The sequence below is a fragment of the Grampus griseus genome (genome assembly GCF_964374135.1).
Source record: "Grampus griseus genome assembly, chromosome: 5".
NCBI classification, from domain to species: Eukaryota; Metazoa; Chordata; class Mammalia; order Artiodactyla; family Delphinidae; genus Grampus; species Grampus griseus.
The window spans coordinates 70997581-71020957 of NC_138998.1; the positions used below are offsets into that span (position 1 = coordinate 70997581).

A 23377-nucleotide genomic window follows, 5' to 3' on the forward strand; every position below is an offset into this window, starting at 1 on the left:
GCTGGTAAGTTGGAGTCATCCAGGTAGAGCAGGAGAGTGAGATTGTGTCATGTCATCTGGAGCAATGTGTACAAAGGGACTGAGGTCTGAGAGGATGCCACCTTTGGGAAACTGCAAGTGACCAAGTCTGGCAGCTGTAAAGGATCTATACTCAGTAGTGGCAAGAGATAATCCTAAAATGTGGCAGGAAGCAGGTCAGGAATCTCATTATCTTCCCACACAAACATGCCTTCACATCTTTACTCTCTCTCTTTGGCTCCTGGTAACCACTTATCTTAGACTCCTCCTTCCCCATCACTTCCCACATCCAGTTGGTCCCTAAGTCCACATGATTCTGCCTCCTAAGACTCTCCTAAATCTGACTTGTCCTTTTCATCCCCACTGCCTTAGTTCAGTCCCTCATCATCACACACATTAGTACAACAGCCACCTCATGGATGTTCCTACTTTCAAGCTCACCTGTCCCTCTCTATCTTCCTTTGCTGTCAGAGCCATCACTCAGCTCAGGACAGTGCCCTTCCCAGGAGGAAGGTGTCTGAATAGGTGGTAGGTGGATGCCCAGTGTGTCATGAATGACGTGGCCTTAGCCTGCTGCCTGAGTTTCACCAACCCCTTTCTCATCAGACCCTGGCATCCTCTGCAGCCAACTGAAGGCAGAGCATTAGCTCCCAGAGGAATCCATCTGCTCTTTAAGGACTTTTTTCTCTGCAAGTTAAATTACTTCCTAGATTTAAATCCTCAGTCACTCCCCGTCACCTTCAAATTGACATCCGAACTCCTTGTCATGGTTTACAAGGCTGTGGGTAATCTGACCTTGGCCACTTAGCTAGCTTCATATTCCACTGCTCCTCCATAGACCCTGGACCCCACTTGCTACTGAATTCTTTGAGTTCTCTCATGTGACAGTCTTTCTTCTGCCTGGGATGCTGCCTCCTCACCCTTCTATTTCTGGCTAACTTCAGCTTGTTCCTTCAAAGGCAGATCAGGATTTGCTCCTGAGAGAAACCTTCCCTGACTCTTCAGACTAGGGTCAGGTGCCCCTCCTTGGTGCCGCCCTAGTGCCCAATTCTAACCTAGATTCCAGCTCCTAACCCTTCGTGGCCTCTGAATCCTACATTGCAATGGTTGATTTTCTTGTTTATCTTTCTCTCTAGACTGTGAGCAACTCAAGCAGGCTCCAGATCTGTTCTCCAAAAGCAGTGTACTGTACCCACAGTACTGCCCTTTTGGCATCTGTGGAGGTATCTTGTGCTTTTTTTGCCTACTTTTTGTCGTTTTTGTTTTGCTTTTTTTGATGGAATTCCTGGATTTACACGGACACTAGATGTGGACTCTAAGGCAACCCCCTTCAAACAGGTAATGTTGGCAGCTACCCATGATGGAGACTGGGTAGCAAAGCCTGAATGAGGTGGGGATGGAGCATTTTGCAGGCAGCTGGAAGCATTGCTGCAGATGAGATGTGGAGATTATGTGGAGACTGAAAACTGTTGTCTATGGGTGGATCCCAACTGTAAATTCTTGAAATAACTTGCTTTCAGTCACCCATAATATTTGGTACAAGTTAGTTTTTATAATTTATAGTATTTATAACTAGCATTTTAGAATCCAGAATATTATTTAGCGATTTTAAGGTCTTGATTCATGGGAAATAAAAGAAAAATAACAGCCACAGGGGAACTAACAACACCATCCTTCATAAATGTTGCAAATCTATTATAAGCTAATTTGAAATACAAAGTCCGAGGTGCTTTGTATGTCAAAATACTTTAAAAAGTCCTTCAAATGCCAAACAGATAGGAATAAAGAATAGAACAGATAAAATTATAAAAAATACTTTCAAGGGGCTTGATTTTTGAGGCAGGCTCCACACCTACCCATGTATTAACTTCACTCCTCTGTACTAGAAGTGAGGGCAGCGAAAATGAATGACAGCATCCCTGCCCTAAGGCCCTCATCATCCAGTGGGAAAGGCAGGCTGGCCAACCAATAGCTAAGAATGAAGTAGATGATTTAGGGTTGACACATTGCATTTGTCTTTGGAGGCAGTAATTCCAAGAAAAAGAAGAGCTGCCTTCCTGCCAAAGGGAATATGTGCGCTGTTGGCATTCTTAGGCATAATTCAAATAATGAGTCAAACCAGTCCTCAGAGCAGAGAACTGAAAACATTGCGTGGGTTACCAGTCTTTGTCCCTCAGGCAGAAAACTATCACATTGTTTCTTTACCGTATTGAATTTGGTGGCCTAATATAATGTTTTCTGGGATGTTCTGTGGATTCTGTTTTCACAGAGTTGCTCTACTACCTGAAGAGTTTCCTTTTAGTTTTCTTACATTATGCTGAAATAAGAATTTTTCTTCATTTTAAATTGCTTTGTGATTTTTTTTTCAGTTTGTGTTTAGCATTTAGGGTGCCATCATTCTGTACTGAAAATTGTCTCTCCGCAAGCCACCCATTGGCTGTTCTTTGTGACTTTAAAAGGAGATGTCTTTCTTTAAGATGGTGGCAGAGGTGGTTGTTACAATACTAGACATAATTAATAAACAATATCAGTTAATGGTGACTGTTCTTTGTGACTTTAAAGGGAGATGTCTTTCTTTAAGATGGTGGCAGAGGTGGTTGTTACAATACTAGACATAATTAATAAACAATATCAGTTAATGGTGAGGTTTGTTTGAGAGCTAAGAAAGATTCTCTAAGTTAGGCTATTCTTTGGTAAAGTACACATCTTCATAGAGTCTCCCTTTACTGTGATAATTCTTTTGCTGTCAGTTGGCAGTGAACTTACTTATAAGAAGATATGGTACCTCAGGGCTTTTATTTGTGTGCATGAAAAAAATTCTCCTTTCAATGACAGTCATACTTTTCTATTACAATTAAAAACAAGTTTCAGAATGGGTGACATTTTCAAAGAGAAAAAAGTAAGAAGGAAGGAATGAATGAGCTGGGGTATACTTTCTATAACACACAAAGGGACAACAAGAACTGGACACATAGAAAGCATTCACACTTAGTAAGGAATTAGTAGCTTCTCAGTTAACGTGTTAAGTACATGCAATCAGCATTTGTCCCTCAAATCAGAAGGAGGCAGCAGAGTCTCATGGGAGGAGGGGCGTTTGAAGCTCCTCTTCTTCATGCTTCCTGTGCTGTCCTTGTCCAGATGGCTCTAGATGCTGGGAAGGTCTCATAAAGTCAGTCAGTCCCCTGCTTCCTGGTAGAGTTGCCCCTTAGCCATATGAAAACATATTCCTAATGCTAAAAATAACCAGAGTCTGAATCCAAGATTTCCTTGTGACATCTCATGTGTCTGGTAGCCCTGGGGAGCAGGATGTCCTCCTCTCACTCACCTCTAATAACATGGAGTATCACCAAGCCTAGCCAAAATTACCTCCTTAGTTATTATTCCTTGACTATAGCCTCCTATGTAGAGGTTATTGACTTGCCAAATGTAACACCGACTCTGTACCATAGTTTTTTGTCTCATGGAGACTGAACATGTTTCTCATAGGAGGTGTTTTGTTGTTGTTGTTTGTGGGAAAAAGGAACAGGAAGAAGTAAAAAAATCCCAATTATCCCATGAGTAAATTACTTCTATGATAGAAATTAGTGTCCAAGTTCAAGTCATCACTGTAACTAGCCAAATAGTTTTGTTCACGTCATTTCACTTTGCCGGGCATCAGTTTCTCCATTTGGAGAATGAATATGCATATGAGGGGGATGATATTCCAGTGGTAAATTGTGGGAATGTAGCAGAAATAGCAAATTGGGAGACAATCTTAGTTGAATATGTCGCGAAGCACATGAATATAGGATATTTACATTTATTTGCCTTGTTTTCATTTCCACGACTGATTCTTTCTGGGCCCTAAGGAGTTTATTAATTTGTTCATTCATTCATTCATTCAGTAAAAAATTGTTGAGTGTCCTAAGCTCTGAGGACGCAAGAATGAACAAAACAAGTTTCCTGTCTTCAGAAAGCCTACATTCTAGTGGGACAAATAGACAATAAATACATAAGCAAATAAGTAAACAAAATAATTGCAGATTGTGAAAAGTGGTAAGAAAGAAAATTTTAAAAGTGTATGGGATAGGTGGTAATTGGGGCAATCACTTTTAGGTAGATGCCTGTAGAGATGCCATCTGAGCTGAGAAATGAATCCCAAATGACATGCCAACAACCTTAGCCTCTAAGCTTGCCAAGGTAGAGAGGCTGTTCATATCAGTAACTCATAGGTACAAAAATGACCCATATAGACTGTTGCCCATGTACAGAACACTTTGTTGACATAATGCCCTTAGGCAGAATGCCAGAGATGTCAGTCCCAGTTTTGTAGATTTCCATAGCAGTAGGGCTGGTCCTGGTCATTACCAACCACTCCCTCATTTGGGGAGGGAGTCCTCTGACTCTGTATGCAGGCCCTGACCTCACCAGTCCTGCTCTGACCGGGCTGCAGGCAAGGAATGAACATGTGCTTAGTCACAGCTGAACTGTGCTGATGAAGGAATGGGCACCTGTTTTTTCCAGTGCTGCCCATTCTGGCTAGGGAGCTCCTGAGCCCATTTGTCACCTTCTGGGGACAGAGCAGATTCACAGATCACTGGCAGCTCTTTTGACCTGGGAAGGGTTGGAGACAGAAGGTTTGGATTAAAAGCAGGTGAAGCTGGTGACTGCCTATGTAATATGACTGGAATTTTTCTCCTCTGACCTGTCCTCACCTCAATGCCTGAAATTCTACTGCTAGAAGTTAGCATCCAATCCACTCAGTTTTTGAAAGTTTTTTTGTTTTTTAGTCTTCAGGTCTCTGAAGGCTAAATTTTGGGGAGAGGGGTCACTCTCTAAACATTTTAATTTAACATCTTAAAAGAGACTCACAAATTTGTAGTAATTTGTTACAGCAGCTACAGCAAACTAATATAATTACCAATGCAATGGAAGCTACCTATGTTACTGTATCCAATTGCAATCCCCTCTCTCCACCCTCTGGAGGTAACCTTGAATTTGGTGTTTAATATTCTCTGAATTTCATTATACTTTTATTGCATATGTATGTATCCTGGAATAATATGCCATTTTATATAGAGAGTCATACCAGGACTTCCCTGGTGGCGCAGTGGTTAAGAATCCGCCTGCCAATGCAGGGGATATGGGTTCGATCCCGGGTCTGGGAAGATCTTACATGCCGTGGAGCAACTAAGCCCGTGTGCCACAACTACTGAGCCTGTACGCCACAACTACCGAAGCCCACGCACCTAGAGCCTGTGCTCTGCAACAAGAGAAGGCACCGCAGTGAGAAGCCCGCGCACCGCAATGAAGAGTAGTCCCCACTCGCCGCAACTAGAGAAAGCCCACATGCAGCAACAAAGACCCAACGCAGCCAAAGATAAATAAATTTTTAAAAAAAGATAAAAAAAATTAATTCAATGAGCTATCACTCCCCTGGGTCCCTGAAGAGGCTGAAGAGTTGACTTAAGTTCGGCATTCTTATACTTGAATTATAATTAGTAGCCTAGGAAAATTCAGGAAAGTTAAATATAATACTTCCAATGCATTTATAGAACATAACGTGTGAGACCTTTCTGGACTCTACTCTTATTACACTGCATTTCCGTTACACCTGAGATGGTGGCTTGATTTGTGAATATAGGACCTGTGATTAAAGCAATCTTTATTTACTACCAACAAGGCCCTCTGTACACTTCTAGGAGGCATGAAGGGAGATAAGTAATTTAGAAAGTTTTTGTTTACACAGTTGTCTAAATGTTGTGTTCTTTTATTTAAAAGTTTCCCCCCAGAGCAATCACTTTCATCTTGATGATTATGACGAACTATTAACATTATGAATATTTGTTAAATATGGCCAACTTTTATGCTAAAATCAATATTTTGACTAAATATCAAATATGAGATGAAAATAGGTTCATCAGATCTAAGGTTTTCCAGCAGAGCAAGGTGAACTGAACTAGTTGGGAGTGCTGAGAGGTGATGTGGTGGAAAGCACACTGGGATGGGATCCAAGGACAGTCCCTGCTTCAGTCGACTTAGCCGCGTCCTCCAGCATCCCCTCCCCTCCCGGCTGTTTCCTCACCTGCGCGTTATGTCATTAAAAGAACTAGATGTCATTAAAAGAACTGCCTCTAAGGACTCTTCCAGGTCAATCATTTATAGTTCTGTGCATTATAGTTTTGTACAAGATTAATTAAGTAAATTTTTTTCTACAAAGGAAGGGATACCTGTACCTTTATAGAGAAAAGAAACCATAAACTTAAAAGACATAAGCAACTCTTTGAATTGTTTTGTTTCCTAATCCTTATCAATGTATACACATACACACACGTACACACACTTTGTTTTTTAATCAATACGTGTATCTTTTTTCATACTATACATTATTTGGAGGTATACATTTTTCCATAGGGATTAAACACATACTACTCACATAACTGAGGTAATTATTGGAAGAAGCCTGTTTCTTTGGGGTTTGACACTCGACTTGCTAGAGGGCCAGGCTGAACTAGGAGGAAGTTTTAGGGTCTAAAGTTTTAGGGCCTACACGACAAACACCAACAGCAAAAATAAAAAAGGAAAATAAATCATTCAGTAATGCCACCATTCTAACATATCAGTTGCTTTCATTTCTCTGTTCACTTTTAGTCCTTGATTTTATGCCATCATTTTATGTAACTACAAGTACAACTTAGGTACAATGCTGCCTTCTTTTTTTCACTCAAAAAGTGAACACTTTTGTCTTAGGGCTATTTGAGGTTGCAAGGAACATTCACTCAGGCAAGTCAAATTACCTCAAGAAAAAGGTGTGTGTGTGTGTGTGTGTCTGTGTGTGTGTGTAGGTGTGTGTGTGAGCCTAATCTTAAAGAAATCCAAACTCAGGAACCTAAGACAGCTAAGCTCCACAGGAACTGGAGCTAGGACACAGACAGCAGTCAGCTACTGAAGCTGCTGGTGGGACCTTGGGTGGGGTCTGGGCTTATCTTTGCACTTCTGTTCTGCACTCTCATAACTTCAGTTGTGCATCACCAAAAATGGCCACCCCAAACTACACGACCTTATGATTATGACTTACAGAGTTTTCAATTATCCTTTCTCTAGATCTCTTAAAGTCAGATTCTGATTAGACTGGCCTAATTTATCTTTTTCATCCAGGTAGGCCACAAAAATCAGAGGTTTCTGTTCAGCCTGTGGATTGGCTGTCATTAGCACTGGTGGACACACCTTGGTCTTATCGGATGTGGCTGGGTAAGCAGAGCACATGTTCCAGACTCTATCTCTGCAGGCAGCAAGGCCACATGCGGGACCCCTCCTCTTCCTCCCCTCCTCCACCTTTTTCCACCCCCCCTACACACACACAGGTGGTAAGTGTGGGAGGGCAGGCACAGCTCCCATGTGGCCTTGTCGTCTTCATAACTATGAATTTTAATGAGTACACCACATTACAACAAGTGGATGTTCCATAATTCATGATCTCATTCGTCCGTTTTAGTTTAGCTCCTTTTAGTTTGGGGGCTGCTACGAGTAAAAGTATGATGAACATTTTTGTACATATATCTTCCCTTTCATCTGGATAATATAAAATAATCTTTAAATTACATAGATTAAATTATATTCTCTGAGCACTTGCAGGATATAAAACGTAACATTGTATTTTTTGTTGTTGTTTAAGAAATGTCTGTACCTGCTAGAGATTTATCCTTAGGTAGCTAACAGGCAAAATAATAGGATGTGCTCTTTAGGATTTGCTTCAAAACGCTCTATGAAAAAAAATGGGGGTGGGTGGGAGATAGCTGAAGCAAGATTGGTGAGATGCTGATGACTGTTGGAGCTGACGATGGGTACATAGGCACAGGGGGATTTACTACTCTCTCTATTTGCTGTTTGCTTCCCATTTCCCTTCTCTTGCTCTCCCTTCTGGATTTTTTGTTGTTTTTCCCCATGTTTCCTCTAGATACGTGGTGCCCCCATGCTATCCTCTGAATCCCCCCCATTTTCTGAGGTTCAATCACCCCTGATACCTACACTGTAAAGGTGCAAAATGTAGCCATGTTCATTGTTTTAGATGCTACCAGACAGCTGTTAAGAGGAACACAATCATAGCTTGTCTTGTACCATGAGTTAAGAGCGAGGTAAGCAGCTTAACACTCTTGGGAAGAACTGTATGTTAGAAGAGGAGCCAGGTACCCTCTGGTGGGGTGGGCAGTGTGATAAAGCACACATGCAACAGCAGGCCGAGCTTGTGGGAAGAGGCTCTTCTTCAATACCTACCTCTCCATCACCGCCTTTTTGTCCAGTGGTTTTCGGCCTTTAGGAATTGCAAATAGCAAGCTACATTTTGAGGTCATATTTATTTAGTAAAATGAAAATTATACATATTAAGTGTCTTGGAAATTTTATAACCTTTAATATAAAGCAGTGAAGCGTCTCAAGTGCTCAAGGAAATATTTTATACTCATGCTGAAAACGCAAAAAGCTAATCAAATGGCTTCATCTTCTATTCATTTCCCAAAACATTAGTGGATTACAAATGTTATGTGACCTAAGAGTAATCGCAGGGTGATGATTTTGAGATTGTTCTGATTTTAATAGTAAAATGTAAAAAACAACAACAAACTCCTGGTGGTTCCTGACTCCTTGAAGCTGGGACACTCTGAGATGTGACTGTATAACCTTGTGGGTACCTATGCCTGGCAGGGGTTGAGACCTTCTCAGAGCTCCCATGGCTCCCTCCACATGCCTCTGCCTATGGACCCCTCAGTTTGGATTAAAATTGTGTCTTTACTTGTCAATCTCCCTCCCTAGTCTGTGAGATGCTGTGGGAGGAGACAGATTCTGTATTTTTCAATGCCTGGAATGCAGTTGGGTCCCAGTAAATATCAGTTGAATAAAAGACCCAAAAATTATTTTCTTAAAAAAATTCCCATAGCTTCACCCTCATAGATTCTCTTCTTCCTTGCACAGACCCAAGATGGTCCCATTCTTCACCTGACTCTGAAGACCTCCTGATAAGAAAGTAAATGCGTCCAGGAAACTGCCTGTCAGAGACTCAAAAACTCCAAATGATTCCCCGTTATGGACTGCCTACTGCAGGATGGGGCCACCTGGATTCAGGTCACCTGGTATGTGCCTTTGCCATCAGCTTTCCCTTTCTAGAAACAAGATTGTTACCTTTAAATTGTTCAGTGCTTCTTTTTTTTTTTTCAACATAACTGCTTAAGGATTTCCAAACATAAGCTTAGAATTAAAAACTCCCAGTAATTAGTCCAATTTGTAGTCTACTGTGAGCACAGCAGGTCAGCAGCAAGTTTATTATCAGGCTTGCAAGGTAACAGGATGGTGCATGGCTAAGTGTTTGGGCCAACTTGCCTTGAGTTCCTCTCCACTAGCTTCTGCTGTCACATTTCCCTTCTGGTATTTGTAATAGTTTGCTGTGGTGGTTTGGTTTGTCTTTATGAGGGGTGGTGTAGGGGAAAAGCAAAGCAAAGGAAGGAACATGGAGTGAGTGCAGCCTCCCTTTAGAGCCTGGTTATAGGAACTCGGGGCAGTTCACCTGATCTGTGACAGCTATTTTCTCAATGTCAATGTCATTAGAGGTCAGGATATCTTTGAGATAGGTCACTGTTTCTGGAGGGAGATAAGGGTTTCTTCCCAAGATCCAAACATGATCCATGTGAAAAAGCCAGATGATTGTGGTACAGGAGTACACGAGGGCGTAGTTCTCATAGTCGGTGGCCAGGACCCAGTATGGAGCTGATGGCATGACTGAAAACCAGAGAAAGACAGTATTAGGAGGGACCAGGTGAAGAGAAACCTTCACCTCTAGGACCCTGGAAACCAGGCTCTGGGGTTCTAATTCTTCTACATCAGTGGTTCTTAATTGTGACTTCACGTGGGAATCCTACGGGAACTTTGAAAAACACCAGGCCCGCCTCCCCTCACCCTGACTCCCCAATTCTGAACTGGAGGCTATTGGTACTTTTGAAAGCTCCCCAGTGATTCCAGTGTGCAGCCAGAGTTCAGAGTCATAATTCTGGATCCCCCCTCTTCCCTGATTGCAGGTTGGTACCTGGAAGTCCATAATACCTGGGAGGTTTGGCTGTACCCCCTGGACCAACAGGCGGCTCTAGTGCGTATGGAACCACCACTTAGCTAAACGGAGTCAAGAATGTAAGGTCAGGGGCCCCAGGCTTTCCAAGTTTGTACCACTTCCTCTAGAACCCACCTACGGAAGGAGGTAGGGGCTAATGTTGGTCTGCTTGTTTTTCTTCTTGTGCGAACTTTGAAAATCCCACCACTCTTAAGAATACGGTAAATCAGGTGGTCACAGGTTATGATTCACTGATTGACATCTGTATAGTGTTGAAAGCTCAACATTGAAATGGTCCTTAAGAGAGAAGGAGGATTTACTTTCCCCATCTGAATCCAGAAACTTCCTCTGTGAACGTGACCTCCACAGCCAAGCTCCATTTTGTCAGCTCCACCTTAGGCCTGCGGTCCTACCCTCTCCCTTTTTTTGTGAGTCTGAGCTTTAGCTTACTCACAAGGAATACACCCAAGCCAGATTAGTTCCCTATAAACTTCATCTGACATGAAAACTGGACGAATGCCTTTTGCTGACACAGGTGGTTAATGGTCACGAGACCCCTGGGGTGAGAGTGCAGGGAGGAAAACCCCTCAGTTCCTGTCAATGTGGACATACTTCTCTTTAGTAGTCATTCTATTTTTAGCTTTGGCTCCTTTAAGTGCCCCTGTACCCCTTTTGGCAGAATGCAGTGCAGCTGTGAATGCCTCTGAGGGTCGTCCACCTGATTCTACCCACAAGAGTTCTTTATGGAGTTGTCTGCTTTGTTTCCAGTCTCAAAGTTCCTTTTCAGTTCAGAGGATATTATTCAGTAACTCCACTTCCAAACACCAAGGAAAATTCACTGCCCAGCTTGTTAAAGTTAAGGGGAAGGTGGACCCAAATGAAACTCCAACAATTTGGCTAGAAAATGGCAGACAGAGCCAGGACTCCAACTTACCTTCACTCTTATCATCGCTTACCTCCAAGATTTCTCACATGTTAGTTGTTCTGCTAATAACTACTAATTTTTCAGTTATTAGTTTCCTCTGGGAAACAAGACTGGCTTGGGTCTCCTACGGCTCATGCCCAGTGGCCTCCAATCTGTGCTTCCTCTATTGACACACTTACTGTAGTTTTATAGTAAACCACACTGACATGTAAGCTTCTCAGGGACGAGGGCCAGCTCTGTCTTGCTCATCTTTGCATCTCCAGGGCCTAGCCCAGCGCATGGCAGGTAGGAGGTGCTCAACGAATAATTATGCATTGAATCAATATGGGTGACACTCAGATGTGATGGGAGTGCTCGGACCCAGGGCTCTAGTCTTCCGTTTGCATATCTCCTGTCCCTGACACCTCCTGCGAGAAGTGTATACTTACACCAGAAAAACTTAACTGCCAACTTGGCGGGCTCCGTGATGTTCTCCTGGGTGGCTTCGCCTTCAATTTGATTCACAGTTCCATCAGCTCTGCAATGAGTTAAAAACAAAAACCAAAAAACCTGAACTCATGAAAAGCCCCAAATCAAGGAAAAGCAAGATTTGTGACACCAACAATCATGATGGCCAACACTGCAATTTCTGGGTAGGAGGTTCTTGAAAACAGGTTGGGTCCTAATTCCCTAATCCCTCCCCTTTGCTTTCTTGCTGTCTCTGAGACAGAGCAGAGGAAGACAGCTTTTGGGTGATAAGAATCAACAATTGCAATGCCCCAGGACTGGATAACATGTGAGGCCCTGGTATTTCAACACTGTTTTTTGGAGTGTATGTAGTAGCCTGCAAGGCCATTTGCTGCTCCTGGGCTCCAAACCAAGAGGGAGGAAAAGGGAAGGGAAAAACAAGCAAATAAAACAACCCAACACAGAACAAAGATTTGCTTCTTTAAAAATGAGAAAGGAAAAAATAAGGACTGACTGGATTACTGAAAATCATGTAAAACGTGGAATCTGGAGATCTGCCAAGTTTCCCCCTCTTTGGGCCTCAGTGATATCACGTGGCATCATTTGTCCCATAAAGGGGTTCATATGCCTGGGTTCATAGCTCTGAGGCCCCATCCAGTTCAGCAAGCTTCTGATCGAGTGTGGGAGATTCTGACGTAGGCCAGGTCAAAGCAGGCAGTGAGGAAACATTTACCTCACTTCAGGGATTCTACCAGGCATCCAGATCTCAGAGACATTAGGTGTGAAGAAATGTGCATCTTACAATTAATGCCACCTTACAATTGTTAGTGTCATTTCTTTTTTAGTGGTATATAAAATGGTGGTGTCTTAAAAGCGATGGTCCTTTTGCTTGGATGGATGAAATACTTTCACTCTTTTGAAGGGAGCTGGCCCCATTTCTGGATAACTTCCAATGACCCCCTGGATCTAAGGGAAAGACCTAGGGACTGAGGCCGTGAAGGAGGGTGCTCTTCCTAGCAGGCCAACAGAGGAGTTTCCTGTTCATCAGTTCTCAGAGGGGCAGACAAACTAAAATTGGAGCAATGGCATGTATTAGAAAGTCAGTAGGCTATGGTTAGTGGGGATGGATATCCTAGAAACCAGACAATAAGCAGCAGGTAAGGGGGTTGGGGGTGGGAAATGTTCTCTGATGCTCCTGGATTGCATAGTCTGTTTATCACTGAGTAGGGCTGGAGACCGTGCCCCGCTCTCACCTGGGAGTCAACCTGTAAGACGGAAGACGGTCCATTTCTATCTGCATGCAGTTGCTTAGCAACAAACCAGTCTCTTCCCAACAGACTTTCCCCCTTTTCACCGTCATTTATGTTTTGCTCCAGGACAGTTTTCAAAATACCAGTCTCTGATCATAAACTCACAATTTGTTCATAGGAAAAATGCATTTGTATTTTCAAGGGTAGCAACATATTAGCAATAATAGGTAATATTAAATGATTACCACATGCTAAACACTGTTCTAAGTGCTTTACACGTGTTACCCTATTTAATGTTCACACAGCCTTATGGACAGACGTACTATGATTATTGTCAATTTACAGAGGAGGAAACTGAGGCCTAGAAAATTACCATAACTAACCTAAGATCACATCATTAGTAAGTGGTAGAACCAGGATTTGAAACTGGGCACCTAACCCCTTCAGCTCCCAGCCCTGAGCCAGCTGCTTTGGCCCCAGCATTCTGACACTGGCTAAGGGTATTTTGCTCAGGCTCCCTGCCGTGCCCCCTGCTTGTTCTGCAGAATCTATATCATTTTCCTGACTAACAAACCTTTCTCCATATGCCTTTGCTCTTAAGTAGAAGTGACCCTAGAGGCAGAGTGACCTAATACTCTGGGTACAGTTAAAGAGGATTCCTGGCCAACTCAGAAGGAGAGCTGGGGGCATCTGATGGGTTTTGGGATCTGTGTCATTGACTCTTGACCTTAGAATGGGACAAAATATTTCAAATAAAGTCATTGTTACTTTGGGACCTATAAAATTCCTGTGAGACCTTCTGGGGCTCTGCATCTCAATTCCTGTAGCCCTTACTGGGCTCTGAAATGAGTGGGATTTTTCTTTAGAGTTGCTCAAGATTCTTACTTTATTTCTTTGGTTTATGCGGGGTCAGAGAGTCAGCCCACTGTACTGTGGCTCACAGGAAGCTTAATGGGTAATAGGATGGCCATGCAAAGCCTCTCTGAGCCCGAGTAACTTCCAGGCTGGGTGGTAGTTGTTTTCTTGCAGTTGAACACAGTTCTTAGACAACTTAGGAAACAGGAATGGCAACCATCCATGCCCCGCCTCTTTCATATATCTTCTGGTCTCTTCCCCATTTCACTTCTCCCTGGTGTTGAATCTCAACTTCATTGCTTATAAGCTGTGTGACCCTTGGGCAAATTACTTTACCTCTCTGTACCTCATTTTCCTCATCCATAAAAAGAGGGTTAATAATAGTACCAACCTCAGGTTGCTACGGGGATTAAATGAATATCTATGCTCATTTACGTGTACATACATAAATAGATGTATATGTACACACATGTATATATACATACACATACAGAACAGTGCCTTGCATATAGGAAATGCTTAATTAATATTAGTTACCATTGTTTATTGTTACTCTTATCTTTGTTGATGGCAGGTAGGTAGGAGTTCTTCCTAGGTTTCTTTTTAAGTTTATATTTGCTTTCTAAAGTATGAATTTTGGGATCAAATATCAGTCTGTTAGAAGTAATAGAAAAATATCTTTCTGGAGGTTCTCCTGTTCACACAACCTAGAGTGTGACTATGTATCTGATTCTTGCTTAATAAGAAAAGGAGTTTTCTAAGAGTTAAAGCTGTCTGGAGATGGGATAAATTGTCATGGAAGATGTTGAGCTCCCAGTTTCTGGAAGGATTCAAGCTATGCTGGATGCCCTCAATCAGCAGACGATATAGAAAGTGCTTCTCTCTTGGTTTGGAGGTCAGGCAAGAGGGTCCTTTGCTGTCCTTTGCTACCAGAGGGTCTGTTTTGCAATGAGAGCAGGAACCTTGCAGTTTGTGTTACCATTGAGTCCCTAGGACCTCTCACAGGGTGTGGGACACAATAAGGTGCTCAGCAAGTGGTCATGGAAATGAATGAGTGACTTCTAGTCCCTACCATCCTGCCTGCCAAAAGCTTTCCTCTCAGGACCTGTCCTGAGCAGGCAGCCCAGACCCAGCAATGTCTGCATCCTCCCCACACTAGACGGCAAGGACACCAGCCACCCCAGGACAGTCTCTGCAGGGCTCCCTCCCGGACGTGCGTTGCCTTTGAAAGCACAGCCTCTCACCTCAGCTCCTTGTTTATCACTTTGATGTTTCCGTTTTCCATTAGCGAGTAGTTGGCTTGGATGCAACTTCCCTTCTCAAAGCTCACTGGGATCTTCTCAATTTCATACCATCTTCCAAGATACTGCAGAGACAACGACAAGCACAGCAAACCCTGTGGCTCTCTGGGGACCTGCAAACTCTTCCCCATTGTTGTCTTTCAGAGCAGAGCCCTTTCCTGGGGTAACCAGGCAAAATGGGCTGCATTGTTCCCAGCAGCCACTGAGCAAGATATTGACTCAAATGGTAATAAGTGAATCGGATGTGTGGGCATTGGTTGAATGCCACAGTCCATTCCTAAAGTGCTTTTTATTTAGCTATGCTTTCAGTGTCCCCTTCAGTCAAAACCTATCTGAAATTCTAAACTCCGTAAAAGGAAGGGGTTGGTTTAGATGATGTAAGGTGCCAGCTCAAATATTTTATGATTCTCCAAGACGTCTTTGAATTGTGTGCAAAGTCAGATGTGTTTACTGTGGGGAGCTGGGTCTCCAGAGTTGGTTAAATTCTCCTCATATAACCCCACACAGGGAGTTGGTCACAAAGGCTTTTGGAAGGTGGTCAAGATTTAGAAGACCTGTATCATTCCTCCCCTGAGGGCTTGCTCTCTGTCCATAATTTTGGTGCACAGAGTCATCTTTAAAGGGAGTGAGCAACTGCACGGGTGAGGGTGAGGGGAGAGAGGCACACTCCTGCCTCCATACATTGCTGGGCATAGAGACTGCTCTAATCTACAGCCTTCATGAGGGCAACTTGGCAATATCTAGCAAAACTAAAACTACATATACTCTGGCCCAACAATTTCACCTCTGAGAAGGTATCTTCCTGAAATTAAGAAACGATGTATGCATAAGGTTATTCATTGCAGTCCTATTTGTAATAATAAAAGACAGGAAATGGCCTAAGTGAGCATTAGTAGGGAACTGGGTAAATAAATGATGGTACATCCATACAATGGAATGTTATACACCCTCTTTTAAAAGAGCTATATGTAATTATCTCCAAGATACATTTAATGGAAAAAGAGCCAGGTGCAAAATAGTGTATATATTCAACTAACTTTTATGTAAAAATGGGGGAAAAGGTTATTATATCAGTTCTCTATTGCTGCTGTAACAAATTAACACAAATTTAAAACACCACAAATTTATGGTCTCATAGTTTTGTACATCAGAAGTCTGACACGGGTCTCACTGGGTTAAAATCAAAGTGCTGGCAGTGCTATATTCCTTTCCAGAGGCTCTAGCGGAGAATCTGTCTTCTTGGCCTTTCCAGGTTCTAGAGGCCGTTTGCATTCCTTGGTTTGTGAATCCCTTCTTCCATGTTCAGAGGCAGCAAAAGCAGGTCAAATCCCTCTCACACTGCATCTCTTTCACTCTTCTTCCATCATCACATCTCTCTGACCACAGCTGGGTAAGGTTCTTTGCTTCTAATGATTAGATTGGACCCACCTGATAATGCAGTATACTCTTGCCATCTCAAGCTCCATTACTTTAATCACATCTTCAAAATCCCCTTTTCCATGTAAAGAAACAATTTGCAGATTCTGGGGAATATGGCATGGACATCATTCTTCCTACTGCAGTTATGTATGTGCTTTTTTATATATGTACATATTATCTCCCAAAAGATACACCATAAGCTGTTTTTACTGGTTGCTACTGGGGAGGAAAACAGGCTGGGATATAGGGGTGGAAAGGATGTATGTCCTTTTGCATCTTTAGAATTTTGAACCATGTGAATATATTTACCTAGTCAAAATATTGATTGAAATTATTTTAGAAATTTAAAAATGTATTACTCAACAAAACAAAATCAAGGAGATGCAGTCACCTTCAAAAAAGTCAGAATTTGAAATGAGAGCATACTGCAAATAGGTAGCAGTATTGCTTCGGTCACCTGGCTCTCTGCTAAAATATCTACCCACATTTAGGGCATAAATTTTCCACTCATTTGTTAAAGGACATCTTTCAATTAAAGTCACTGAACTTAACAGGCATTTAAAGCACCGAAGAATAAGTTTAAAGGTCAGCTGGTTTCATAGGCATTCTCAGAAAATCTCCATTATATACAATGCATTTAAAATAGTTCTATTATTGTTAAGGTGACTTTAATGCTCCATAATTAAAAACGAGGATACATGATTTTCCAGAAAGGAAGAAACTCAGAGGTGGAAGATTGCTTTTCATGTCATGTTCCCTCATGATCTCATAATATTTTTGTGAAGGTCTTTTTGTCTTTGGGGGTCTCCGTTTCTCTATCTCTATGAGGAGAATGCAATGTTTAAAGATAATTATGAAAAGGAAGAAGTAAAACTATCTCCATTTCCAGATGACAGGGTTTTATATATAGAAAATCCTAAGGAATACACACACACACACACACACAATTATTAGAACTAACAAATGAATTCAGCAAGGTTAAAGATACAAGAATTAATATATAGAAATAAAATGTATTTCTATTCTTACAATGACCAATCTGCAAATTAATTTAAGAAAATTCCATTTATAGTAGCATCAAAAGAATCAAATTCTTATGAAAAAATGTAACCAAAGAAGAATAAAACATACTCTGAAAACTACAAAACATTGTTGAAGTAAATTAAAGGAGACCTAAGTAAATGGAAAGACATCCTATGTTCATGGATAGGAAGACTTAAAATTGTTAAGATGGCAATACTCTCCAAATGGACCAACAGATTTAATACAGTCTCTATCAAAATTCCAACTTGCTTCTTTGCAGAAATTGACAAAATGAGCCTAAAATTTATACGGAAATACAAAGGGCCCAGAATAGCCAGAAGAACAAAGTTGAAGAACTCATATATTCTGACGTCAAAACTTACTACAAAGCTACAGTCATCAAGACTATACTGTGCTGGTATAAGGATAGATATATATAGATCAATAGAATAGAATTGAGGGTCCAAAAATCAACTCTTACACATATGGTCAACTGATTTTCAACAAGGGTGTCAAGACTATTCAATGGTGAAGAATAGTCTTCTTAACAAACCATCCTGGAACAACTGGATATCCTCATGCCAAAGAAAGAAGTTTGACTCCTATATCACATGATATACAAAATTTAACTTAAAATGAATCAAAGACTTAAATGTAAGAACTACAACTGTAAATCACTTAGAAGAAAATATAGGAGTAAATCTTTATAACCTTAGACTAGGCAAATTTTTTTAGATAGGCCACCAAAAAGCACAAGCAACAAAAGAAAAAATAGGTAAATTGGACATCATTAATATTAAAAAGTTTTGTGCTCAAAAGACACATCAATAAGGTGAAAAGACAATCCTTACCATAAATGGGGAGTTGAGTCTATCAATATCTTTTTAGTGCAGGTAACAAGAAAGCCCCTTGGGGGAGTGCTGTCCTCTCCTGGGCTCTGTTTGCGTAACCTGCGGGGGTCCTGCACTCCTGGCTAGTTTCGAATCCTACTCTGCATTTACTGGCTGTGTGAACTGAGTGGGTTGCAAGCTCTCTGACGTTCAGCTTCTTCAGCTGTAGAGTGAGGATAATACTTCTGCAGCAGCTGCTGTCAATGCCCTGTCCCATGTCCTTTCAGCCCACCTCTGGGCTCACCTCCATCACAGTGGGCTTCCCATACACACTGCCAGCTTCCCACCTGGAGCCCCTGGGTCTCCTTCTCTGCCACAGGCTTGGCCAGTGCCATGGGAGCTCCCACTGCCCACCTACATCCGTCTGTGGGACAACCTGAGGCACATTCTACATATTTCCTCAGAGGATCCCCAGCAGGATTGAACCCCATTGTTCACAGAGTAACCTGCTCATGAACTCACGCTTTACTGCTTTCCTGCCTTCTCTGTCTGTTTCCCCGCATGCCCACTCAGGCTTCCTGGGATCATCTTCTAAAACATCTCTGCTCCCCAGTTCTTGTCTCAGGGTCTGCTTTGGGGGAGCTCCCAGTAAGATAAGTACCTACCCTAAGGCTTGCTGTGGCCATTAAAGCAGAAAAATAAAACCGAACCTGGTAGGATGCTTATGCAAACAGGAGACAGCAAAACAAGCGGGAGGTTAGCCTTTTACCGCACCTTATTCACGTCAAAGTTCTCCTGCACTGGAGGATTTGGGCATTTCCCGAGATGGAAAGCTTGTCCCTCAGCTGCTCCTAAGAGTCCAGCCAGGGCAGGAAGCAGCAGCAGCAGAGCTGGGACCATCTTGGAGCTGGGTGGCTGGAGGTGGACCTGGAGTGGGGAGAACAAAGCAGCTGGAGGCACTCGGAGTCTCCTGAGGGGACAGAGTCCCCAGAGGAAAATTTCTGGGCTGGCCGGTCCCTCTGTGAGCAGCCTCCCACTCAGCCCATCTGAGTCCCTCATCCCCCAGGACCACCTCAGTCATCAGTGTCACTGTGAGGCCCTCCACCCCTGTGAGTCTCTCTAGAAGCTTTTGTGCTACCATTAGAACACATTCTGCCTGGTATTAGAGTTTGTTGGATTTATTTTCCCAGCTCCCCCTGACCCTACACACCTAATTATGCATTTTTCAAGGACAGGCATCGTTTTTGATTCTCCCTGGACTCACCCACAGAACCTCGCAGTGCCAGGTGCAGTAGGTACTCATTGTATGAACAGAAACAATGTGTGTGTGTTGGGGATGGGTAGGCAAAGGGGTAGAGTGAAGCCATCAAGTGAACCATGAGAGAAAAAACCAAAAACAAACCATTCACTACATTTAGTGCCCTGTGAGATTCATCAAAGAAATGCCTCCCTGACTCCACTTCCCCACCCTGCCCCCATCTGCTTGGCTGTTTACCAACCCAAGAGTAGGCCTGGGAACTTTTTTTTTTTTTTTTGGTGGTACGCGGGCCTCTCACTGCTGTGGCCTCTCCCGTTGCGGAGCACAGGCTCCAGACGCACAGGCCCAGCCGCTCCGCGGCATGTGGGATCTTCCCGGACCGGGGCACGAACCCGTGTCCCCTGCATCGGCAGGCGGACTCTCAACCGCTGCGCCACCAGGGAAGCCCTAGGCCTGGGAACTTTAACAGGGAGCAGCGTGCTGGGGACTCCAGGGTCACCCTGACTGGATATGAATTCTGGCTCTGCACATACTAAGTATAATAGTGTCCAATGGATGCTTTAGTTTCCTTGGCTATTAAGTGGGAATAATAATCATACCAACCTCATGAAGTTTCATGAGAATTAAATGAGAAAATATAAGGAGAGCATTTAGAGCAGTGTCTGACAGAGAAAATGCTCAATAAATGCTAGTTATTATTATGAAAAGCAGAAGCAAAATATTGTGTTTCCTGAATTTCTTTTTCTTTCTTCCTCCCTCCCTCCCTTCCTCCCTTCCTTCCTTCCTTCCTTCCTTTGACATGCTGTTGAGGGTATTTTTCATAGATGCTGTACATTTAACCAGAGAAGGACCAGTAGCTGACTTGTAATTGTGCAAAAAGCATTTGAGCCCAGCACCCTTGGGCGTGGAAGCTTCTTTGAGGAGGGGCAGTGGGCTGGGGTGAGGGCTGCAGCGCTGTTCACAGGGTAGGAGCCTGGGCTGCTCCCTGCTTCTTTCACTGACTTGCTCTCAGTCTGTTCTCCTCCTTGCGACTCCTTGCCTGTAGCTGCACGGGAGCTATTTCCAATGCTTTGCTTTGCCTTTCTGCCTGTGATGAAGAGTTCTGAATCAATGCAAGCAAGATGTTCTCAGATCTGAATATTTAAAAGGATGTGTCATAACAGGAATAATTATAACCACTTTCTTATGAATCTCTAAACCTCCAAATAACCTTTAATAATCAATAGCTTTTCTTCTGGAAGTTTTGTTGCCCGTTTTTCAAAAGAACAGTTACCTAATGAGTAAAAGCTGATGTGAGGTTGGGGGGAGGAAGGGTGGTCCCTGAGTCCCTGCCTTGAGCACGTCTGCTGTGGGGCAGACTCCACTTCCTGTCAGCCCCTACCACCAGGTAAACAACACTTGTCTTTTAACCTTTTGGGGGATGATGGATGCCAAAATCCAGCCTAAATCCACACAAATTTGCATTTCTTTCCAAGAGGTTCTTAGAACCACTGAAGTTCTGCTTTGGGCCCCTAGTAGGCTCCAAGCTCAGTGCCTTGCCCAGGAATTCTAAGCCCAGAGGATGGCCACACATTCTACAGGCACCTCCTCCCCCAAACAGGACAGGACCTTAGAGGTCATTTATCCAACCCCACCCCTCAGGCGTACAGATGGGAAAGTTGAGGCCCAGAAGGGGCAGAGCGCTGGGACTCGGGCCCCATCTCCACTTCTCCATTCTGTCCCACCCCTGAGCCATGCTTCCTTCTGTGCTCACCTTCGGTGGCTTCAATAAACACCTACCTCTGTACCTGATAAATCTCATGGCACCACGTGACAGTCCCACCAAAAGTCAGTTCGCCGTCTTACTCTGACAAATATCTTGTTACAGAATGTTCTATTGTGGGCTGAAACATATTCTTTAGCTCTGTAGGAGGATTTCAGAGCAAAACTAATTCCCCTTGCCTGCTACCCTTCCAAAGATGCCTCTTTATTGCGGTACTTTTATTCCTATGATGAAAACTTTTTGTGAGAGGAAGAGTCGATAACATCCATCATTTTTTTGCAGTACCCCTTGCATTCTCCTTCACCCAGTGCTTATTGAGCACCTTCTGAGGGTAAATCATGTTATTAACATATATCTATGAACTTGGGTATGCATGACTTATTTTTGCATTGTTTCCTAATACTAATGGGAAGACTGTCCTAACGAGGAGAGTTTAAATACTTAAAAAAAAGATATAATTTAAATATTATTTTAACTAAATATTAAATAATTAAAAAATAATTCTACTAAAGTTATGGTGCATCCACACGGGGCCAGGATTGACTCTGTGGACCACTGCTCACACTCACTGAGCTTCTCCGGGGAGGAGCCCTGGCTTCAGCATTTTATATGTGCATTGAATCTTCACAACACCCTAACTGGAAGTGTCCTGTGCTGACAATTCTCTGTGTACTCAGTGAGGTTACTTCCTGACAAGCGGTGAAGCCAGAACTTAGGTCAGGTTTCCTAAGCGTCTACACACCTGCATGTTAGCCTGGACCTGGTGCCTGGTCTCAAGGAGCTGCAGAATATTAAGGACTAGGCTTTTAGATTTCACATGACCAAAAAAAAAATGCATTTCCACAAGTAAATGGGTCTTAAAAACCATTTCGCTATCGAATCTAACAAGAAAACATATCTTCTGAAGAAAATATTTTTGTATTTTCTATTACTTTAATTTAATTTAATAATAATTAATTCTATTAATATTAAATGCATTTTCTATTCATAGTGCATTCCAATTCACTTTTCAGTCAATTGTACTGTAATGCACAGTGGATAACAACCCCCTGAGAATTCATCTATCACAGTATTGGTGTATGGAACAATTCCTCATCGTCTCATATAGTATAGAAGGGGGTGCATAGTGCCAGCAGAAGACTTTGAGGTGAGTCAGCACTGCGTTGGCACCCCAGTTCTGGCATTTGTTGGTGGTCTTACCTTAGGCCTGTTGCTTAGGATATCTGAACTTCAGTTTCCTCGTCTGAAAAATGGCACTAACAGTATCTTCTTTGTAAGGTTGTTTATGGAAAAATGAGACTAAGTCTGCAAAGCAACTGGCCAAAGGCCCTCAGTTGTGTTAGTTACAATTTTTAGCTGAAAAGGGGCAATGAAAACTCAAGACTGTCTCTATTTTAAGCATTATTTATCATAAATGAAAATTAATACCACAGTACATACCTTTTTTATCAAGATGAAAGCAGTTTCCACATGCAAAATCATCCAATTCGAGATGCCTTCTCTTGGTGACTGGCTTCTCCCAAGCTATTTTATAAGCTTCTCAGGTCATTGATGTTTAATTTTAATGCATGCCACACCCCCTCCAGTTCAGGAAGGCTGGCCTAAAAGCTTCGCTCTGTATGAAACACAAAGATGGGATGTTATGTTCATCTCCCTCCCCCAGTTTCCTTCACAGCTGCTCCCTGAAGAAGAAACGAGATATTGTTTGTGTGTGTGTGTGTGAGAGAGAGAGAGAAAGACAAAGTGCATTTCATTCAAAACATCTTTTTTGCTGTGTGGATTTTCTAATTTAACTTTCTCAGTCAGAATGCACTGTTAAGTTCCAGTAAGATGAGTTGCAACATGTGTTCAAACATCTGTTATTTATTTTTCATTTTTGTGTAAATGAAAAAGCAACAGTTGCATTTCCTGAAAATGGAGCCTGAATTCCACCCATGTGGTCCCTGGCCTGGAACATGACGCAGGCAACAGAGAGAAGGTTAGCAAACAGGGTTGGCTTTCTGTGTGATCCTGGGCAAGCCACCCACTTCTCTGAGCTTCAGTCTCCCCACTGTGAAGGATAGACTGTCATTTTTGTCCCCGCCAGAGTTGGGTCTGTAGGGGCTAAAAGCTGAGAACACCAAAGGTGTCTTCTGCAGCTCCTCTCTCTTGAGTCTGGGATGACTCTCCCAGCTACGTATTCTAGGCAGCCCGTTCTGCTTGGGGTGGGAGTGGGGA

At 42.7% G+C, this 23377-nt stretch overlaps 1 protein-coding gene across 1 annotated transcript in view; it reads right to left on the bottom strand.

Moving 5' to 3' along the window:
• Nucleotides 1-6367: 6367 nt before the first annotated feature.
• Nucleotides 6368-23377, bottom strand: part of APOD (apolipoprotein D) — an 84760-nt gene continuing 67750 nt past the window's right edge. Inside the window, exons 2-6 of the mRNA XM_082655689.1 lie at nucleotides 22601-22775; nucleotides 18915-19067; nucleotides 14812-14933; nucleotides 11444-11532; nucleotides 6368-9765 (exon numbers count right to left, since the gene is read on the bottom strand). Of these exons, the coding sequence (XP_082511815.1) occupies nucleotides 9530-9765; nucleotides 11444-11532; nucleotides 14812-14933; nucleotides 18915-19067; nucleotides 22601-22642 (642 nt within the window). The 5' untranslated portion in view covers nucleotides 22643-22775 and the 3' untranslated portion in view covers nucleotides 6368-9529. The remainder of the gene's footprint in view (nucleotides 9766-11443; nucleotides 11533-14811; nucleotides 14934-18914; nucleotides 19068-22600; nucleotides 22776-23377) is intronic.